This window comes from Pipistrellus hanaki, assembly GCF_964339955.1.
Source record: "Pipistrellus hanaki genome assembly, chromosome: 10".
Taxonomy (NCBI): Eukaryota; Metazoa; Chordata; class Mammalia; order Chiroptera; family Vespertilionidae; genus Pipistrellus; species Pipistrellus hanaki.
The window spans coordinates 72,853,378-72,875,733 of record NC_140512.1 but is presented as its reverse complement, the minus strand read 5'-3'; the positions used below and the strand labels follow the sequence as shown (position 1 = coordinate 72,875,733).

The 22,356-nt window shown below is 54.2% G+C and overlaps 1 protein-coding gene across 1 annotated transcript in view; it reads left to right on the top strand.

Moving 5' to 3' along the window:
• The window catches only part of PTPRN2 (protein tyrosine phosphatase receptor type N2), a 332,127-nt gene that overhangs the window by 86,758 nt on the left and 223,013 nt on the right, over window positions 1-22,356 (top strand). The window contains exon 4 of the mRNA XM_084896450.1: window positions 3,514-3,667. Coding sequence (XP_084752576.1) covers window positions 3,514-3,667 — 154 coding nt within the window. The remainder of the gene's footprint in view (window positions 1-3,513; window positions 3,668-22,356) is intronic.

Genomic DNA, 22,356 nt, shown 5'->3' with positions numbered 1-22,356 from the left:
GAGCTGGGTCTGCGGCAGCTCCTGATGTGCATCTGGGTCAGGTTACTTAGAAAATGAACCTGCAGGGAGATCCGAGATCCGGTCACTTATTGGAAGCAAACTCGCAGTGTCTGCTCACCATGCACGTGGCGCTGAGGTGGGGAGGGCTCTGGTCAGGTCTGGTCAGGCAGTGAGTCCTGTGGGAGCCACGCCTTTGTCTCCGGTCCTGGGCTCAGGAGGGGGAGCGGGTGGTTGGTTGACTGTTATGGAGCCAAGTTCAGGGTGGACAGACAGACCCGCAAAGACAATGGTCCCGCTGGGCATGGGCGAGGAGAATGGTCCCTTCTCCTCGGGGAACTTGCATTGGGAGTAGCCTCCGACACTCGATTTACCTGGCTGGACGGTGACCATCCACTTGCAGGCCCGCCCTGTTCTGGGCCACCTGTGCCGGGCCGGTGGGCGGGGCCTGCTGCCCAGGCTGGGAGATGGGGATGGCTGTTGGCTGCCCATTGTAACAAGGCCATGAGGTGGGGGCAGAGCCAACAGCACACAGATCACAGAGCAGCACCAGTCTGGATCTGCCGGCGCAGCTGCTTCTGTGCGTCTCCAGCAGCCAGCGTGTGCCATTCACCACGGAGGGCTCTCTACTGAGCAACCTGCACCAGGAGACTCGCCCCGGCTCAGCACAGAGCCCAGTTCTGGCTCCGGCTCTGTAGCGAGGAGAGGGGCTGGCAGGCCACCGGGCCCTGCCACGGGTTCCCACCCAGGTGGAGAGCTGGAATGCCAGTCACCATGGCAACCAGAGAGGCAGGCCCCTCAAGTGAATGACAGGGACCTTCGCTTCCCACCCAGTTTTTATTTTTAGGGAAACAATAGTGTCGTGAGAGGCGACTGGAGGCCACATTTTGCTGAGGAGGGTGTTGGGTGCGATGTGGCCCCGAGGAAGTCGCTGTTGGCAGCTCAGCTTTCTCACCTTCCCTAGGCGCCGTCCTCTTCATGGTTATGGGTGTAGCTTGAACAAGGAACTGTAGGTCCTGGGTCCCAGCTGTGGCACAAGAGTTCCAGGAGCCACACATCTGCTTTGCGTGTTGAGCCTGCTCAGAGTTCACACATGTCTGCAGGTCGATTGCATGGGAGGTGATGTTGTGAGACAGTACACCTCACTGCACACGGGTTTTCCGCAGGTGTAAGCAGTACTGCACACTGCACACAGGTTTTCCACAGGTGCTCCCAGTACACCTCACTGCACACGGGTTTTCCGCAGGTGCTCACAGAATACCACACTGCACACGGGTTTTCCGCAGGTGCTCACAGAACACCACACTGCACACACGTTTTCCACAGATGCTCATAGAACACCACACTGCACACGCGTTTTCCACAGATGCTCACAGAACACCACACTGCACACACGTTTCCCACAGGTGCTCACAGAACACCACCCTGCACACACGTTTTCCACAGGTGCTCCCAGTACACCACACTGCACACGCGTTTTCCACAGGTGCTCCCAGTACACCACACTGCACACGCGTTTTCCACAGATGCTCACAGAACACCACACTGCACACACGTTTTCCACAGATGCTCACAGAACACCACACTGCACACGCGTTTTCCACAGGTGCTCCCAGTACACCACACTGCACACGTGTTTTCCACAGGTGCTCACAGAACACCACACTGCACACGTGTTTTCCACAGGTGCTCCCAGTACACCACACTGCACACGCGTTTTCCACAGATGCTCATAGAACACCACACTGCACACGCGTTTTCCACAGATGCTCACAGAACACCACACTGCACACACGTTTCCCACAGGTGCTCACAGAACACCACACTGCACACGCGTTTTCCACAGGTGCTCCCAGTACACCACACTGCACACGCGTTTTCCCGTGGGTGTGTGCAGCACACCACAACACTCTGCACGTGCCTTGTTATCCTTTCTGTGCTGCATCAGGGCTTTAATTTCAGCCTAAATCTGGATTTGTCTTCTAAACTCTAGTTTTATACGATTCCCACCAAGATTTCAGTAGCACTTAATCTCTGCCCTTGTTCTAATCATGCCAAAAATGTATTTAAGTCACTGTCCATTGTTGCCTGTTTTTATTTTAGAGAAATTTCCCACAAGCACTTGAAGAACAGGTGAGTGCCTAATTTTTTTTTCCCTGCCACAAAGCAAAGTACCGAAATTGTCTTCCATAACACATTTGAGGAGGCAAATTAATATGTGGTTAAAAATTATGTCAAATAATGCTGAGCAACATGATAAACACTAAATGATACCAGTTTGGCAGAAAACATCAGGAATGTGGCTCAGAAAGTATATGTGTTTGTGTCATATCCAAAAACAGGAAAGAGCAAAAATTGTAAGAATTTGAGATTCATTATAAGAGATAAAGTTCTCTTTTAAAATTATCATTTTTTCCCCTCTAAGACGCTTTCTCTTGCTCTCTGTGTTGGTGTATGAACATGTGTGTGTGTATGTGTGTGCTGTAAAAGTAAGAAACTGCAGGCTGTCAGGCCAACCCACCTTGTGCATGGTGTGCATGGCTGTGTGGATGTACGTGTGTGTATATGTGACACATATACGCAGTCTGTGCGAGTGCATGCATGCATACGTGAAAAACATGTACTCCCACGTGTGTGCTGTGCACAAATGCACATGAACACGTGTACACACACATATGCATGAGTGCACATGTGTGTTCTGTTTTATGTGTTTGGTCTTACACAGTGTTTTCCTTGCAAACATTTAAAATCAGGACCAAAGAGAAACCCACGTGGTTTCTCAGGAGTTAGTCTGCATTCTTCCTCGGGAAGGCGCGTCCTCTCTGGGGCATCCCCCCGCCCCCCGCCTGTCTCCCAGGCAGGGAGCTCCCAGCTCAGGGGCGCTGGCGGTGGCCCCTCTCTCTGGGACAGCGAGGCAGGGAGAGTGCCCTGTCTTCCCCTTGTGCTTCCGGGAACAGGCCCGGAGTCCCGGCCGAGAGGGCGGTGCTGATGGAGCAGGTGGGCAGGTTTTGAGCGCAGACCCAGCGTGTGCCCTGGGAAGCGGGGTGCTGTGCTTGGGGTGCAGGACTGTCTGAAAAGGATGTCACGGCATCACTTCCTTTCTCCCATTTCCAGTGGAGCCCCTACTTCCCTCCCCTTTCAGATGATGGGTTGTCATTTGTCAGTAGTGTTTGGTTCCCTTAGAAGAGTGACTGTGGTGACAAAAACATCCTCCCTCCCTTTTCCCGCCCACCCTTGCCGGTCGGCACCGGAGCCACGTGAACACAGGGCGGGAGCGGTGGCCGTGGGCCGCATTGGCGCTCTTGGTCATGGCCGTGCACCTCTCAGCAGGTGGCGCGCTGTCTCTGTCGGTTTCCCTGGTTGCCGTGTGAGCTGTGGGAGCGGAGCCACAGGATGTGGTGCCGAGCCCAGTGGAGGCTGCTGGTGGGAGGGATGGGGTGCAGATGGGACTCAGGTCCCGAGTGGTCGGCCAGCTCTTCCCATGTGCCCCCCTGGCCTGTCCTCCGTTTGTTACAGACGTCCCGTGGCTGCGGGCTCCTCTGCCTCACCCACAGCACCTCCCCCTGAAGGTGTGCATCACACCAGACACCCCAACAACACAGCCCGAGCCTCCCGCCCTCGGCTCTGACCTTCTCGGCCCCGATGAGGCTCCCCTGCCGTCCCCGAGAGCGTGCCCCCTGTGGCCTGGCTGACAGGCGTCCTGTGCGGTGGGAGGCAGGAATGGTGCTGAGGGGTCACGGCGGGCGGTCCAGCGTGGACAGGGGTGTCACATGTGTCCCCAGCTCCGCTGGCCTGCTGCCCGTCCCTGGGAGCGGACGGAGTGGAACGCCAGAGCCAGGCCTGTCCCCTCTCAAGGTCCACGGCAGCCGCCGGTCGGTGTGGGAGCTCTGTGGCGACGACTGGTGAAGACGCGGTTGGTCACGATTCCTCCACGTCAGGCCTTAAACACCGAAAGGAAAGGCGAGCGCTTCCGGATGCAGGCTGTGCAGCTTTGGGAAAGCCAGCGAGCAAGGGTCACCACGACCGAAGTGAACCGGGAAGTGGCCACACCTTCAAATCCACCGAGGCCTGTGCCGGCCCTGCCGCCGGGCAGACCCCGCAGGAGCCCTGCCGTCCTCCGGACCCGGGAGCGAGCTGGCGGCGCGGGCTCCTCCCCCTCTCCGGGCGGAGAGCGTGCTCTGAGGGGAAGGCGTCTCCGAGCCTGTCCGTCAGCGGCCGCGTGGCGGACCTTGCCCGCACACAGTCCTGGGCCAGAAGGCCAAGGCCAGGTGTCTGACTCGGGTCTGGCGAGGCCGCTGCTGCTTGCCTTGCGGACTAGGTGCTCACGGGGCAGAGAGGGAGCTCCCAGGGCCACCCCGGGCCACCCTCATGGCTCAGTGGACCAGAGTCACCCCTCAAGGCCCACCCTTAACACCCTCCACCCCCCGCGGCTAGGCCTTCGACACGTGCGTCTGGGGCACAGGCAAGCCATGCACATGGCCGCCCGTCTGTCCCTCCGCCTCTCTCGGGGGAGCAGTCTGCTCTGTCACCCCCATAGGCCCCCTCCTGCAGGCGCTACCTTTAGTTTAGGCTTCAGAGAAATGTCTAACCGATCAATCAATCAATCAGCCTGCGAATGCACCTGAGCCCAAAATAGCCATTCTTTTAAAAATTAAATCTTGATTGTTGAAAGTATCACATGTTTCCTTTGCCCATTGACCTCCTCGCCCTGCCCAGGCCCTCACCACCCTGTCCTCTGTCCGTGGGCCAAGGGCATATGCACATACGGTCTCTGGTTGGTCTCTCCCGGCGGCTCTTCCACCAGCCTCCCCGCCTCCCCGCCGAGACTCTGCACTCTGTTCCGCTTCCCTGGCCCTGCACCCACTCTGCCCACCATTGCGCTCTGTTCATCAGATCCACATGAGTGAGGTCACGTGGCCCTTGTCTTCCTCTGATGGGCTGGCTTTGCCCGGCATGACGCACACTTTTGATGGGTCCTGATATCGCGCTGCCCGCAGTCCCAGGGGACACCCTGCAGAAGCTGCTGCAGAAGGAGGATGCGTCTCAGAAAGCCTGGGACCGAGTGAATCAGCACCCCTTTCCAGGAGAGGCCTCACAGTGGGAGTCGGGGCGCTTGGGTCCGTCGTGGCTCAGGAGACACCATCGCTGCCCAGGTTGTGGTGCTCCACTCACAGCCCCCAAGTAAACCCAGCCGACTCCCCTCGCCCGCTCATAAGGGGCTCGCTCTGTATCAAGAGATCCGCTCGGACGGGCCTCTGCTCTGACGGGGCGGCACACCTCGCACGCGTGGCCCGAGCGCCTGCCTCGTCCCGCATGGTCAGAGGGTGTCCGGGCTCACAGTGGACGAGGAGGCGAAGGCCGAGGGCGGACGGACACTGTGCCTGGTGCTCGGAGCCGCAGGGCCTGCCCACAGGACACTCCACCGTGACGGAGTGCCGTGCTCGCCACACGCCTCCGGGACCACCTGAGGTGTGGGGCCCGGCCGCAGTCTCTCCCCGGAGCTCACACCATGGGCACTGCACCTGGAGGCAGCCATGGCCGTGCGGCTGCCTAGGCCCTAACACATGGTCTTGAGGAGCGCGAGGTGTCGCACACCTCCCTGCTGTGTCCTTGCCCTGGGGACATCGAGTGAGCGGAACGAGCATGGCGGAGGGAGGTGCAGCCCGCAGGAAGGAGGGCTCATCCGCGGTGACCGCCCTCTGTGAGGACACGGTCTGTCTCTGTGCGTCCTCTGTGAGGACACGGTCTGTCCCTGTGCGTCCTCTGTGAGGACACGGTCTGTCCCTGTGCGTCCTCTGTGAGGACACGGTCTGTCTGTCCCTGTGCGTCCTCTGTGAGGACACGGTCTGTCTGTCCCTGTGCGTCCTCTGTGAGGACACGGTCTGTCTGTCCCTGTGCTTCCTCCGTGAGGACACGGTCTGTCCCTGTGCGTCCTCTGTGAGGACACGGTCTGTCCCTGTGCGTCCTCTGTGAGGACACGGTCTGTCTCTGTGTGTCCTCTGTGAGGACACGGTCTGTCTGTCCCTGTGCGCCCTCTGTGAGGACACGGTCTGTCTGTCCCTGTGCGTCCTCTGTGAGGACACGGTCTGTCTCTGTGTGTCCTCTGTGAGGACACGGTCTGTCTGTCCTTGTGCGCCCTCTGTGAGGACACGGTCTGTCTGTCCCTGTGCGCCCTCTGTGAGGACACGGTCTGTCTGTCCCTGTGTGTCCTCTGTGAGGACACGGTCTGTCTGTCCCTGTGCGCCCTCTGTGAGGACACGGTCTGTCTGTCTCTGTGCGTCCTCTGTGAGGACACGGTCTGTCCCTGTGCGTCCTCTGTGAGGACACGGTCTGTCTGTCCCTGTGTGTCCTCTGTGAGGACACGGTCTGTCTGTCCTTGTGCGCCCTCTGTGAGGACACGGTCTGTCTGTCCCTGTGCGCCCTCTGTGAGGACACGGTCTGTCTGTCCCTGTGCGTCCTCTGTGAGGACACGGTCTGTCTGTCCCTGTGCGTCCTCTGTGAGGACACGGTCTGTCTGTCCCTGTGCGCCCTCTGTGAGGACACGGTCTGTCTCTGTGCGTCCTCTGTGAGGACACGGTCTGTCTGTCCCTGTGTGTCCTCTGTGAGGACACGGTCTGTCTGTCCCTGTGCGTCCTCTGTGAGGACACGGTCTGTCTGTCCCTGTGCGTCCTCTGTGAGGACACGGTCTGTCTGTCCCTGTGCGTCCTCTGTGAGGACACAGTCTGTCCCTGTGCGTCCTCTGTGAGGACACGGTCTGTCTGTCCCTGTGTGTCCTCTGTGAGGACACGGTCTGTCTGTCCCTGTGCGTCCTCTGTGAGGACACGGTCTGTCCCTGTGCGTCCTCTGTGAGGACACGGTCTGTCCCTGTGCGTCCTCTGTGAGGACACGGTCTGTCTGTCCCTGTGCGTCCTCTGTGAGGACACGGTCTGTCTGTCCCTGTGCGTCCTCTGTGAGGACACGGTCTGTCCCTGTGCGTCCTCTGTGAGGACACGGTCTGTCTGTCCCTGTGTGTCCTCTGTGAGGACACGGTCTGTCTGTCCCTGTGCGTCCTCTGTGAGGACACGGTCTGTCTGTCCCTGTGCGTCCTCTGTGAGGACACGGTCTGTCTGTCCCTGTGCGTCCTCTGTGAGGACACGGTCTGTCCCTGTGCGTCCTCTGTGAGGACACGGTCTGTCTGTCCCTGTGTGTCCTCTGTGAGGACACGGTCTGTCTGTCCCTGTGCGTCCTCTGTGAGGACACGGTCTGTCCCTGTGCGTCCTCTGTGAGGACACGGTCTGTCCCTGTGCGTCCTCTGTGAGGACACGGTCTGTCTGTCCCTGTGTGTCCTCTGTGAGGACACGGTCTGTCTGTCCCTGTGCATCCTCTGTGAGGACACGGTCTGTCCCTGTGCGTCCTCTGTGAGGACACGGTCTGTCCCTGTGCGTCCTCTGTGAGGACACGGTCTGTCTGTCCCTGTGCGTCCTCTGTGAGGACACGGTCTGTCTGTCCCTGTGCGTCCTCTGTGAGGACACGGTCTGTCTGTCCCTGTGCGTCTTCTGTGAGGACACGGTCTGTCTGTCCCTGTGCATCCTCTGTGAGGACACGGTCTGTCTGTCCCTGTGCGTCCTCTGTGAGGACACGGTCTGTCCCTGTGCGTCCTCTGTGAGGACACGGTCTGTCCCTGTGCGTCCTCTGTGAGGACACGGTCTGTCCCTGTGCGTCCTCTGTGAGGACACGGTCTGTCCCTGTGCGTCCTCTGTGAGGACACGGTCTGTCTGTCCCTGTGCGTCCTCTGTGAGGACACGGTCTGTCTGTCCCTGTGCGTCCTCTGTGAGGACACGGTCTGTCTGTCCCTGTGCGTCCTCTGTGAGGACACGGTCTGTCTGTCCCTGTGCATCCTCTGTGAGGAAACGGTCTGTCTGTCCCTGTGCGTCCTCTGTGAGGACACGGTCTGTCCCTGTGCGTCCTCTGTGAGGACACGGTCTGTCCCTGTGCGTCCTCTGTGAGGACACGGTCTGTCCCTGTGCGTCCTCTGTGAGGACACGGTCTGTCTGTCCCTGTGTGTCCTCTGTGAGGACACGGTCTGTCTGTCCCTGTGCGCCCTCTGTGAGGACACGGTCTGTCTGTCCCTGTGCGCCCTCTGTGAGGACACGGTCTGTCTCTGTGCGTCCTCTGTGAGGACACGGTCTGTCTGTCCCTGTGTGTCCTCTGTGAGGACACGGTCTGTCTGTCCCTGTGCGTCCTCTGTGAGGACACGGTCTGTCTGTCCCTGTGCGTCCTCTGTGAGGACACGGTCTGTCTGTCCCTGTGCGTCCTCTGTGAGGACACGGTCTGTCCCTGTGCATCCTCTGTGAGGACACGGTCTGTCTGTCCCTGTGCGTCCTCTGTGAGGACACGGTCTGTCTGTCCCTGTGCGTCCTCTGTGAGGACACGGTCTGTCTGTCCCTGTGCGTCCTCTGTGAGGACACGGTCTGTCCCTGTGCGTCCTCTGTGAGGACACGGTCTGTCTGTCCCTGTGTGTCCTCTGTGAGGACACGGTCTGTCTGTCCCTGTGCGTCCTCTGTGAGGACACGGTCTGTCCCTGTGCGTCCTCTGTGAGGACACGGTCTGTCCCTGTGCGTCCTCTGTGAGGACACGGTCTGTCTGTCCCTGTGTGTCCTCTGTGAGGACACGGTCTGTCTGTCCCTGTGCGTCCTCTGTGAGGACACGGTCTGTCCCTGTGCGTCCTCTGTGAGGACACGGTCTGTCCCTGTGCGTCCTCTGTGAGGACACGGTCTGTCTGTCCCTGTGCGTCCTCTGTGAGGACACGGTCTGTCTGTCCCTGTGCGTCCTCTGTGAGGACACGGTCTGTCTGTCCCTGTGCGTCTTCTGTGAGGACACGGTCTGTCTGTCCCTGTGCATCCTCTGTGAGGACACGGTCTGTCTGTCCCTGTGCGTCCTCTGTGAGGACACGGTCTGTCCCTGTGCGTCCTCTGTGAGGACACGGTCTGTCCCTGTGCGTCCTCTGTGAGGACACGGTCTGTCCCTGTGCGTCCTCTGTGAGGACACGGTCTGTCCCTGTGCGTCCTCTGTGAGGACACGGTCTGTCTGTCCCTGTGCGTCCTCTGTGAGGACACGGTCTGTCTGTCCCTGTGCGCCCTCTGTGAGGACACGGTCTGTCTGTCCCTGTGCTTCCTCCGTGAGGACACGGTCTGTCCCTGTGCGTCCTCTGTGAGGACACGGTCTGTCCCTGTGCGTCCTCTGTGAGGACACGGTCTGTCTCTGTGTGTCCTCTGTGAGGACACGGTCTGTCTGTCCCTGTGCGCCCTCTGTGAGGACACGGTCTGTCTGTCCCTGTGCGTCCTCTGTGAGGACACGGTCTGTCTCTGTGTGTCCTCTGTGAGGACACGGTCTGTCTGTCCTTGTGCGCCCTCTGTGAGGACACGGTCTGTCTGTCCCTGTGCGCCCTCTGTGAGGACACGGTCTGTCTGTCCCTGTGTGTCCTCTGTGAGGACACGGTCTGTCTGTCCCTGTGCGCCCTCTGTGAGGACACGGTCTGTCTGTCTCTGTGCGTCCTCTGTGAGGACACGGTCTGTCCCTGTGCGTCCTCTGTGAGGACACGGTCTGTCCCTGTGCGTCCTCTGTGAGGACACGGTCTGTCTGTCCCTGTGCGCCCTCTGTGAGGACACGGTCTGTCTGTCCCTGTGTGTCCTCTGTGAGGACACGGTCTGTCCCTGTGCGTCCTGTGTCTGGCGCGGGGTCCGAGAGCCCTGCGGGTGGCACTGCCCCGAGGGAGTCCGCTGTGTCCCCTGGAACGTTCTGTCGTCGGCTGGGCCCGGCCTGTGCTCTGGCGGAGCTCTCTGTGCAAACTGAGGAACGCGGAGGCTTTCCCTTCGGGTCACTCCTGCGCCGTCGTTGAAAAGCAGCTTTTCAAACATCAGTTGCTTTTGTAGCTGCAGGGTCTGTGTCCGTGGGTCTGTCTATGGGTCTGTGTGCTTTCCGTGGTCTGTGTACCTTCGCTTCCTCCTGGTCATGGTGTCCTCGCAGTGAGATTATGGCGTGCGGCTATGAGGTCGGAGGGTTCCTCCTGCTTCATTCCTTTTCCAAAGAGTTTAGCTCCTGTGGTTCCTCCGCGGTTCCCTATAAGTAGCTTGCCTGTATCGGTCAAGAATCTCGCTGAGCCCTGGCTCGGTAGCACATCGTCTGATGCTCCAAGATTGCAGGTTCAATCCCCGGTCAGGGCACATACTAGAATCCACCAGTGAAGGCGGAAATAAGTGGAACAACAATTCGATGTTTCCGTCTCTTTCTCTCCCTTCCTCTCTTTCTAAAATGAATAAGTAAATAAAAAAAATCTTGCTGGAATTTTGATAGAGATCCTGCTAACCGTGCATTACTTTGGGGGGAGCTGACATGATTCTGGTTCATGAAGATGTCGTATCATTTGTTTAGATCTTTGATTCCTTCATCAACATCACAGAGCTTGTAGCACACAGTCCTACACATGTTTTGTTAGAGTCACACCAAAGTATTTAGCATTTTATTTTAATTTTAGGGTCAGTGTATTCATATCTAGTACCTAGAAAAAGAATTTAATTATAGGAGGTTTTTGTAGATTCATTGGTATTTTCCATATAGGACATCATGTCATCTGGATAAGAGGTCCTTTTTTTGAATCTTCACCTGCAGACATGTTTATATTGAAAAGAGAGAGGAGAGAGAGAGAGAGAGAGAGAGAGAGCGAGCGCAGTTGCCTCCCATGTGCCCCCAGCTGGGAATGGAACCGCAATGTTCTGGTGGACAGAGAACGCCGACTTCTGACCAACGAGGCTGGAAGTGGGAGCAGTCTCATCTCCCTTCCCGCCTGTGTGCCTGCCAGTGCCATGTCCTCCCCGCGGCCGCGGCCAGCTCTGCGCCCTCTCTCCTGTCCCGGGCCGTCCGGGGAAAGCTGGCCCCTGCGGGGCACGCGATCAGGGCCGCCCCTGTTTCCTCGGCGTTCCCATCATGAGCGGATGCGGATTTTTTCAGATAATTTTCTGCATGGATCTTTCTTCTTTAGCCTCTCAATCCCGTGATGACCCTGGTTTATTTTAGAATGCTGAGCCCGCCCTGCGCCCGGAACAAACCCCTTGGAGTGTGATTGGTTTTGCTGTTGCTGGATGTCTGTGCTCATATTTTCTTACAGACGTTTGTGTTGGTGTTCATGAGGGTGCTGGTCTGCAGGCGCTGTTTCTGGTGCAGTTCTATCTGCTCTGGTATCCGGTGACAAACAGCAACCTGGAATTGGCTGGGGACTGTGTGTTCTTCTATTTCCTGGGAGCAGTTGTGTACGTTCACGCAAATTCTCCCTGAACGCTTGGTAGAGTTCTCCAGGGAGGTTTTCTCAGGGGTCACCCCCCCCCCCCCACGGCTTTCTGAAAGATGCAACTATCTTTCAATGTCGCCAAGAAGCCCCAGGAGGCGCTTAGCTCCACAGCGCAGCTCTTATTCGCGGGCCGCTGGACGGTTCCTTTTCCAGAAGAGAAGACGCCACCCACACCTCCCGCCTCCTGTGCTCACTGCAGGCCTGCCCAGAGCCGCCAAACCCACACAACTTCAGTGGCAAGAACCAGCCCCTGCCGGGCTCGAGATCCCGGACAAGGGACGCCTGGCCGCATCTGAGCCCTGCGCAGTGCTTTGATTCCAGCGAGAGGACCTCTTCTGAGTGACGGCAGTGTCAGGGAGGGAGTGCCCGGGCCCTCTTATAAGGGACGCGTGTGACCTCGACCATGTCTGCGCAGGACCACGGGCGGTGGGCGGAGCTCCTTTCACCCACCACCTTCCCTCCCCGGGCTGCTCGCACCCACGGGATGGCGGCCCTCCGCAGGGGCTCGGGGCTCCCAGGAGCTGCGTCCCTCGGGCGACGGTGAGAGTTCTGGATGTGGCCAGGCCGGTGGCTGAGCTGGCCTCTGCCCTCCCAGCAGATGTGCCAAGGAGCTTAGTTGGGGTGTTTGTAAATGGGAGTCAGTGCTAGCACCAGGTGCCCGGGCCAGAGGGCGGCGGTGGCTGGTCTCCCGGGAGGCTCTGTGCCAGGCGCCGCGCTGTGCCGGCTGCTGGCGGGTCTGCAGGGCGTGTCCATCCAGCGTCTGTCGCTGTTCGGTCGTCTGAGATGGCTCTTTTTCTTGTCAGTCTTGCTGGAGATTTGTCAATTTTGCTAATCGTCTCAGAGAACTGGCTTTTTGTTTGTTTTCACTCTCTCTGATTCCTGATTTCAGTTTATTGCCTTCTGCTCTTCATTGCCGCCGTCCCCAGCCTGCTCCCTCCTGAGCCGTAGCTCATCAGGACTTGGATGACTGATTTGAAACCTTTTCCAAGGGAAGCATTTGGCAGCAAAACCTCACTCCTGCATTTCCGCCGTTCCAGCACATCTGCCGTGGCCTTCGCACTGTCCTCCGCCTGCCGGACGGTGCCCCGGGCTCCCGCCGGCCCGGTCACTCGGAGAGCGCTGGCACTCCCAGCAGCTCTGGCCGCCAGGGGCTCCTTTGCGCAGAGATTTGGATCCTTTCCTGAGCTGAGCTCTGTTTTGTAACCCAGGACACCCCTCCCCCAGCCCACGCCCTGATCAAGGGCCCTGGCGGGGCGGGGGCGGGGGCGGGGGTGTGGGCGCTGCACTTGCTGCCCGGGGCCTGGAGGCGCTGGCAGGCTGTGGGCCCACAGCACTGGCTGTTCTTGCTCCGCACACTCTCTGCGCTTGGCTGTTAAAAGGGCTGCAGTCCAGCTGTACCCGGGGTGTGTCCATTCCCCCTCAGGCCTCAGCCTGCGCGCTTGCAGCAGTGTGGCGTGCTGTGTGTGAGAGGTACTGACCCTCGCACCCTAACCCTCCCCGTGCAATGCCCTGAGCTCATGCACCTGCCATTTCTGTAGCCCAAGCTGCTTTCTTTTAATTAACGACATTACATTCCCACCTTTCACCCCCAGCCCGCCTATGGTGTGATATTTGAAGTGAATTTTCTATAAACAGCATATAGTTGAGTTGGACATTTAAAAAAATAATTCTTTATTGAAGAAAGTATTACATAGACCCCCTCCATCCTTCCCCACCCCACACCTTCACCACCCCACGGTTTGTCCACGGGCCATGCACATGTGCATAAAGGTCCTTGCTGTTCACTCCCACCCACCCTCCCCGCCTCTGAGATTCTGCATTCTGTTCCATGCTTCCATGTCTCTGGGTCCAGTTTATTTTGTTCCTTAGATTCCAAGTATGAGTGAGATCATGTGATCCTTGTCTTTCTCTGACTGGCTTATTTCACTTAGCATGATGCTCCCCAGGTCCCTCCATGCTGTCTCACAGGGTGAGAGATCCTTCCTTTTTACCGCCGTACAGTGTTCCATGGTGTGAATGTACCACAGCTTTTTATGCTCTTATCTGCTGATGGGCACTTGGGCAGTTTCCAGATCTCAGCTATTGTACATTGTGCTGCTGTGAACATAGGGGGCATACATCCTTTCTGAGTGGTGCTGCGGGTTTCTTAGGATGTAGTCCTAGAAGTGGGATCACTGGGTCAAATGGGAGTTCCATACTTAATTTTTTGAGGAACCTGCATACAGTTTGCCACCAGTCTGCATTCCTGCCAGCAGTGCAGGAGGTTCCTTTTTCTCCGCATCCTCGCCAGCACTTGCTATTTATTGATTTGTTGATGGTAGCCATTCTGACAGTTGTCATTTTGATTTTCATCTCTCTAATGATCAGTGACTTTGAGCATTTTGTCGTGTCTCTTGGCATCTCTGTGTCCTCTTTGGAGAAGTGTCTATTTAGGCCCTCTGCCCATTTATTCATTGGGTTGTTTGTCTTCCTTTTGTTAAGGTTGAGTTCCTTATATATTTTGATATTAACTCTTTATCAGATGTATCATTGCCAAATATGTTCTCCCATACAGTGGGCTTTTTTGTTGTTTTGTTGATGGTTTCTTTTGCTGTGCAGAAGCTGTTTATTTTGATGTGGTCCCATTTGTTTATTTTTGCCTTAGTTTCCTTTGCCCGAGGAGCTGTATCGTAAATGTATTGCTAGGAGAGATGTCTGAGATTTTGCTGCCTATGGATTCTCCTAGGATTTTTATGGGTCACAACTTACATTTAAGTCCTTTGTCCATTTTGAGTTTATTCTTCTGTATGGTGTAAGTTGGCAGTCTAGTTTCATTTTTTTTTTTTTTTTGCATGTATCTGTCCAATTTCCCCCCAAACCATTTATTGAAGAGGCTGTCTTGACTCTATTGTATGCTTTTGCCTCCTTTGTCAAATATTAAATGAGTGTGATGGCTTGGGTCGATTTCTTTTTTTTTTTTTTTTTAATATATTTTATTGATCTTTTACAGAGAGGAAGGAAGAGAGATAGAGAGCTAGAAACGTCGATGAGAGAGAAACATCCACCAGCTGCCTCTTGCACACCCCTACCAGGAATGTGCCCGCAACCAATGTACATGCCCTTGATCGGAATAGAACCTGGGACCTTTCAGTCCGCAGACCGACGCTCTACCACTGAGCCAAACCGGTTTCGGCGGCTTGGGTCGATTTCTGTTCTATTGGTCTATATGCTGTTCTTGTGCCAGTAGCTTGAGATCTGGTATTGTGATTCCTCCAACTTGGTTTTTCTTTCTCAAGATTGCTGCGGCAATTCAGGGTCTCTTTTGGTTCCATATAAATTTTGGAGTATTTGTTCTAGATCTGTGAAGTTTTAATTTATAGATTGCCTTGGAATATGGCCATTTCAATGATGCTGATTCTACCAATCCATGAACACAGTATATTCTTCCACTTGTTTATGTCTTCCTCTATCTCTTTTTTTCAATGTCAGGTAGTGTTCTGAGTGTAAGTCTTTTGTCTCCTTGGTTATTCTTAAGTGTCTTAACTTTTTTTTTTTTGTTTCAATGAGAAATGGGATTGTTTATTTAGTTTCTCTTTCTGAGAATTCATTATTGTGTATAAAAAGGCCATCGATTTTTGGGTTTTGATTTTGTATCCTGCTACATTGCCAAATTCATTTATTAAATCTAATAGTTTTTGTGTGAAGTCTTTAGGGTCTTCTATTTCATGTCATCTGTGAATAATGAGAGTTTTACTTCCTCATTTCTAATTTGGTTTCCTTTTATTTCTTCTTCTTGTCTGATCACTGTGGCTAGGACTTCCCGTACTCTTTTAGTTTTTGTCTGTTGGTTTGTCATATATGGCTTTATCATGTTGAGATATGCTTCCTCTATTCCCAGTTTGATGAGAGTTTTTATCATGTTGAGATATGCTTCCTCTATTCCCAGTTTGATGAGAGTTTTTATCAAAAATGGGGGTTGGATTTTGTCGAGTGATTTTTCTGCATCTATTGATATGATCCTGTGATTTTTGTCTTTCACTTTGTTTATGTGACGTATCATGTTTATTGATGGACTGATATTGTACCAGCCTTGCATCCCTGGAATACATCCCACTTGGTCATGGTGTATGATCTTTTTAATATATTGCTGAATACGACTTGCTAATATTTTGTTGATCATTTTAGCATCTACGTTCATCAGGTATATTGGCCTGTAATTCTCTTTCTTTGTAATGTCTTTATCTGGTTTTGGAATTAGTATAATGCTGACCTTATAAAAATAGCTGGGTTTGACAAGGGACCTCAGGCCATGACCCTTGCTCAACAGGGCTTGATGAGGGACCTCAAGGTGCACCCCCCATCTGGAAGGGTTTAACAGAGGACCTCAAGGCATGCTCCCCCTCCCCCGGCCTGGGCCAGGGGACTTCAGGCCACTCCCCCCCCACCCATGGGAGCTTGACAGGGGTCCTGAGGCTGCACCCCCTGCCCCAGTGGGGCTTGATGGGGGTGGGGTGGGCCTGGCCAGGTTTGGATCTTGCCCAATGGGGGTGGGACCAGACAGGTCTGGGTCTCCCATGATTTTGAGGTGCATGTGGGTGGGTGGGGACTCGACTTTGGGTCCTGCAGTATGCCCCAGACTCTGACAGGAGGGAGATTTTCATATAAATTTTATTAATTTTCTTTCATCTCTGATACTTCTATTATAGAGAAAGGGCAAATAGCAATATTAAAATATTTCCTCTAATTATGTCTCCACTTCCTGTTCTCAGTTATCAGGGTTCTCTCCAATGAGTCTCCATTGATTATTCAGGAAGTTGTTCTGTATTTTAGTTGCAATTCTGGTTTGGTCCTGGAAGCATGTCAGTGCAGCATCCACTTACTCCGCTGCCATTTTTAATCTTCAGTTGAGCATTTTTAATCCACTCAGTCAATGCCTGTCTTTCTGGGTATATTTAACCCATTTACATTTAAAGTATATTTTTAATATCATGGGGCTTAAATTCCATATGTTATTATTATTATTTTTTTATTAATAAATCTTTATGGTTTGGATTATTACAGTTGTTCCTCTCCCCGCCCCCCATAACTCCCCTCCACCCGGTTCCCACCCACCCTGTGCCCTTACAGCCCCACTGTCCTCATCCATAGGTGTATGATTTTTGTCCAGTCTCTTCCTGCACCCCCCACATCCCTTTCCCCCCGAGAATTGTCATTATTCCACTCCCTTTCTATGCCCCTGATTCTATTATATTCACCAATTTATTATATTCATCAGACTTTTTATTCACTTGATTTTTAGATTCACTTGTTGATAGATATGTATATGTTGTCACTTTGTTGTTCATAATTTTTGTCTTTACCTTTTTCTTCTTCTTCCTCTTCTTAAAGAATACCTTTCAGCATTTCATATAATACTGGTTTGGCGGTGACGAACTCCTTTAGTTTTTTCTTATCTGTGAAGCTTTTTATCTGACCTTCAATTCTGAATGATAACTTTTCTGGGTAGAGTAATCTTGGTTGTAGGTTCTTGCTATTCATCACTTTGAATATTTCTTACCACTCCTGTCTGGCCTGCATGGTTTCTGTTGAGAAATAAGCTGACAATTGTATGGGTGCTCCCTTGTGGGTAACTAACTGTTTTTCTCTTGCTGCTTGTAAGATTCTCTCTTTGTCTTTTGCCCTTGGCATTTTAATTATGATGTGTCTTGGTGTGGTCCTCTTTGGATTCCTTTTGTTTGGGGTTCTGTGTGCATTCTGGACTTGTAAGTCTATTTCTTTCACCGGGTATGGGAAGTTTTCTGTCATTATTTCTTCAAATAGGTTTTCAGTATCTTGCTCTCTCTCTTCTTTTGGCACCTTCATAATTCAAATGTTGGTACGCTTGAAGTTATCCCAGTAGCTCCTTACACTATCTTCATATTTTTATTATTTTTCCTTTTTGCTTCTCTGGTTGGGTGTTTTCTGCTTCTTCATATTTCAAATATATGACTTGGTTCTTGGGATCTTCTAGTCTGCTGGTGGATCTCTGTATATTATTCTTTATTTCAGTAAGTGTATGCTTATTTTCTGGTTGGTCCTTTTTCATATCCTCAAGTGTCTCACTAAATTTTTGGGAAGTTTCTAGCAGATTCTTGAGTAACCTTATAACTGTGGTTTTGAACTCTATAGCCAGTAGTTTGCTTTCCTCCATTTCTTTCATTTTTGACCTGTTTATTTGTATCCACATTTTGGCTGCTTCCCTGTGTTGACAGAGTGGCATTGTGTGCTAGGTGTCTTATAGGGCCCAGTGGCTCAGCCTCAGTAATTACCTGAGATAGACACTCTTGGTGCACCCCTTTATGGGCTGTGTGCACAGTCTCATTGTAGTTAAGCCTTAATTGCTGTTGGCATCACTGGGAGGAATTGACCACCAGGCCAGTTGGCTGTGAGGATCAGCTGTGTCTATGATGGGAGAACTGTGCTGGAGACATCCTTATGGGGCAAGACTTGCTTCAGTGGGGCTTTGGTGCTCAGAGTTTACCCCCTGAGTTTGCCTCTTATGGATCTGCAGACTTGTAGTCTGGATGGTCTCTCTCTGACCACTGGGTACTCTGGCTCTTGTATCTCCAAGGAGAGAGGCCACCCCGCAGGAGCACCCAGAGTGATCTGCAGATTCCTCCTCTTTGTTGGGGTTTGGAGGTGCCTCGATGAGGCCCAGCTGTGAAGCAATGCAAGCTGCTGTGGAGCTTTGGGTCTTCTTTGGAGGCCCTGGGGTTCTCTGACCCAGCTGCAATATATTAGCTTTCAGATTGCAAAGGGCCAGATCATTCATATGCAAAACCCTGCGCACAGCATGGGTGGGCTTGTAAATTGGGTGGGCGGGGTCTCAGGGAATCACCAGGGTGGAGCAAACAGCAATGGCTGATCATCAGCCTTGACTGGAAGAGGTCCTGTGTCTGTGTCCCGTGGCACCACGCAGGAACAATGATCGCTGCAAGCACCTCTGAGAGAAAACCTCCCTCAAGTTCCGCCCAATGCCAGACAGACAGTCCAGTTTCTTCCTCGTATCAGTCTGGGTCCCCACAGTCTCGCCCAGAACTGGAGTTCAGAGCAGTCGGGATCTTGTCTCTCCCTCCTGATTGAAAAAGACAACCATGTACTCAATTGCCAGCTTTTTCCGTGTGCGCTCACACCTCCGTATCTCTGCACTTCACTCCTGCCCCTCCTCCGAGTCTCAGTGTGCTTTTCTCTTTCCTTCTAGTTGTAGAATTTCACTCAGCCAGCCTTCCCGTGATTCTAGATGATACCCATTTTCTCTTTTAGTTGTAGTTTTGAAGTGGTTGTGTGAGGCAGCAAGTTCAGGTGTTTACTTATGCCGTCATCTTGGTTTCTCTCCCATATGTTATTTTTTGTTTTGTATTTCTTCTATTCTCTTTTTCCCCAATCCTCCTGCATTCCTTTAGGTCACATAGACATTCCATTTTGGCTTATGTTTATATTTATGGATTTCATAAAGGAAAGGAAAGGGAGAGAAAGATAGAAACATCATTGATTGGCTGCCTCCTGCCCTGACCAGACTCAAACCTGGGACCCTTGAGTCCACAGGCTGATGCTCTATTCACTGAGCCAAACCAGCTAAGGCTATGCATAGTATTTTTGAGTGACTCTCTTACTAGCATTTTTAGTGCTTGGTCTAGATATTATACTATTGATACATGAGCTCACCATTTTAGCAGTTTGAGTGGCATATAGGACATGCACCTCCGTCGAGGACACCTCCCCACTATTTATTACAATGATTTTAATTATTTCCTCAGCACATTTCTGGAAGCACGTCAGACAATATTACCTCATAGGCTTCCACTGTCAAGCAAAGTCTAGGAAACTCAAGAGGAACAGAGCTGATTGTATTTCCTTTGTCTCCCGGAGTCTCCCTTCTTGACACTCCAGGCTGCTCTCCCTTTCCTTGCACTCAGGCCTTTGCTCAGCGATTCCCTCAGGGCAGGTCTGCTTGAAAACAAGCTCTCATCTCCCCCATTTATCTGGGGCGTCTGGGTTTGCTGTCATTCCTAAAGACACTCTCACCGGGGCCCTGGATTGGCAGGTTCTCGGGATTCTGGCGGGCAACTCTTTCCGCTCACACTGGGAGCGGCGTGCGATTTCCCGCGGCCTGAGCTTCCGACGGGGACCCCTGTCCTCGGGCTTCCAGAGCAGGAAGGTGCTGTGTTCCTCTGGGTGACGGCTTTGCTTTGTGTTCAGTTTGCAGAGAGGTGGTTGGGGTTTCTCCTGTTCGGCATGTCAGCCCCTGCAGTCTCTGGTTTATGTCTCTTGCCAAGATGGTCAGAGTTCACCGCCCATTTGTTTCTGTCTCTGTCCTGTGAGCGCTCCTCCTCTCCATCGGGACGCGGACACAGGAGCCAGGCCTGCGGCTGCAGCCCGCAGCCTCCCGGACCGTGTTCTCTCTCTGCTGGAACACGCAGTTTCCGTGTCTTCGTCCTGCAGCACAGTCCGCCCCACACCCTCCAGTCACAGGCGCCGCTGAGCTGCTCATGTCTTCTGTTTCCTTGCTGGGCTTCCTGTCCGTGGTCGCAGGGTGCTGGGGCCTGCACACGGATGGAAGGGTTTGCTTCGCCCTCCCTGTTGGGCCCTGGTCGGTCTCCGTCAGCTCTGTCCCTGGGGGCCCTTTCCCATCCAGTTTGAGATCTCTCTGGCTTGCTTGGATGACAGTGATTTTCAGTTGAAACCTGGGCACTTCTATATGACATCACAAGACCCTGGGTCTCAGGGAACCGGGTGTAACTGGCCTCTCCTGGCACTGCTCTGCTGGGCGGGTGGGCTCTGCTGCTACGACAGCTGGCAGCTGACACCGAGAGCGGCTCTCGTCCTTCCTGCTGGGTTTCAGCTCCTCCATGGACCCACTGACCGTGATGGCGGCCGTTCCCACCTGGCAGGGGGAGGGGGGGCCTCTTTCCCGCCTGTGGGCAGGGCACCAGAGGCCCCTGGCCACGTGGGCGGCGCTCTGCGGTGTGGGCGGAGTGGAGCTGTCTGTAAAATGTGCTCAGTCTCCTCCTGCCCTCTGGCTGGAGAGAGAGGCTCTGCAGTTGGCCCTGCGCCTGATTGCTGGGGGTCGGCGGAGTCCAACAGCCCTGCCATCTCCTGCCTTGGGCCGCATCCCGAGTCCCCGGCCCGCCGTCTCTCCACCTCACAGCCTCAGCGTGAAGGCGTCCAGGGTCTTCGGCTGCATGTCGCGGGGGAGGAGGAAAAGTGCGTTTTGTCCAAATTCCTAGGAGTGGCCCCTACCCTCCCAGGGTGGCATCTGCTCCCGTGTGCCCTGGAGAGGGGTGGGTGGGGCGTCTGAGCCCCTGGGGCGATGCGTTCTGGTTTGTAGCAGCGAGGCCGGCTCCTGCTGCTCCCTGGAGAACTGAGAAGCTGGCTCCACGTGCCCACAGAGCCCTCTCCGCCGGCCACAGCGGCCCCGGCAGGACGGAGCCTCCTCACAGGCTGGAGCTGGACTCCCTGCTCCTTAGGAGGGCATGTTAGTGACATTCTGTGTTTAAATGAATTTTTTCCCGGGAGTTCCATTTGCATCTCGATTGTTTTCTTGTTTCCTGGTAGATGTTACCATTAAAGCCACGGGAGCGGCGTGTGTAACTGCTCAGTGTTACTCGAATGTCACGCTTGTGCTCTGCATTGAACCTGGGCTGGGCTGGGACCAATCACAGCCACAAGGGCTCGCACCGGTGGTTTTCGCTGCTGTAGCCAATGGCACAGGCTTGCGATGATGAGACTGTTAGTCCTGCACCCGGACAGTGGCCTGGGAGGTGCCTCTTCTCTCACTGCTGCGCCCTGACGGAGCCCTCGGGGCAGGGTGGGGAGCCAGAGGTGTGGAAGGACTCTCAGCAGCTTTTTCTGGCCGAGCACTCTGGGTGGGTCCGGATCCTGAGGAGGTCCAGAGGGAGAGAGAGTGGAATGTGGTCTAAGCGCAAGGAACCGTCCGTCCATCCGTCCGTCCATCCATCGTGAAGTGCCAGGCGGCCCCTGCTAGTGCGGTCAGACCTCAGGCTGGGCTGGGCGCTCTTTTAATGTTGCCAGCTATTCATTTTTAAAAACAAGTATTAAAAAGTGTTGGTGAAAGAGTCTCCCCTGAGCATGCTTTCAGCCAGCCCAGAATGTGTGATCTCAACAAGACTGGGCCTTACATCACACACACGCTCACACACACCACACACATGCGCACACACACACCCCACCCTCATGCGCACACACAGCATAAAGCTGTCGGATCTGAAGGTGGCAATGGGTTTTTGCACAGGGCATAAAAATACCTCTGTAATCACATGATATTTAGTGATTAGGTAATTATGGATAATTGCATGGGGTAGTTGTAAGTGCTAATATGTTACTGTAAATCTGAAATGTACAAATTGCATAATAATTATTCCGGGCATTATTTGGTAATTTGGGGCATAATTATCATGTGATCTGCAGTGCGTGTAATTAACACATAATCACATGGACTTCGCCTAAACAAGGCTTTGTCATAACATCTGAGCACAGATGTAATGTAACGGCTCCCGGGGGCAGCCCACTGAGCACAGGTGATTGCTGTCCCGGCCGCAGTGCCCTCATTTTGTCCGAGGGCGGGCTCCGAGGTGGGGCTGGAGGACAAGCCACCGGTGAGCAGCAGCTGGGCACCGGTGACGGTGACCTTCCGGCCCTGACTGCACCGCCCTGAGCAGGAAGTGCTGGGGTCGCTGAGGGAGGAGCACAGAGGTGATGTGTTAGGTCATGTGGCTCCAGATGGGCGTGGCCCCAATGGCCCAGGGCCCCAGGGGTGGGGAGCAGAGGTGTGGAAGCACTCTCAGCTCTGGGCGGTCGGATCCTGAGGAGGTCCAGCGGGAGAGAGAGTGGAATGAGGTCGAAGCGCAAGGAGACGTCCGTCCATCCGTCCGTCTGTCGTGAAGTGCCTAAAGGCCAATGCGCAGGGAGGCTGTGCATTCAATGACAGGTTTGCCTGCAGCCCTCCTCCCACAGAACTCAAAGCCGGTTCCCGGAGCACAGCGCCTGCTCCCCCACAG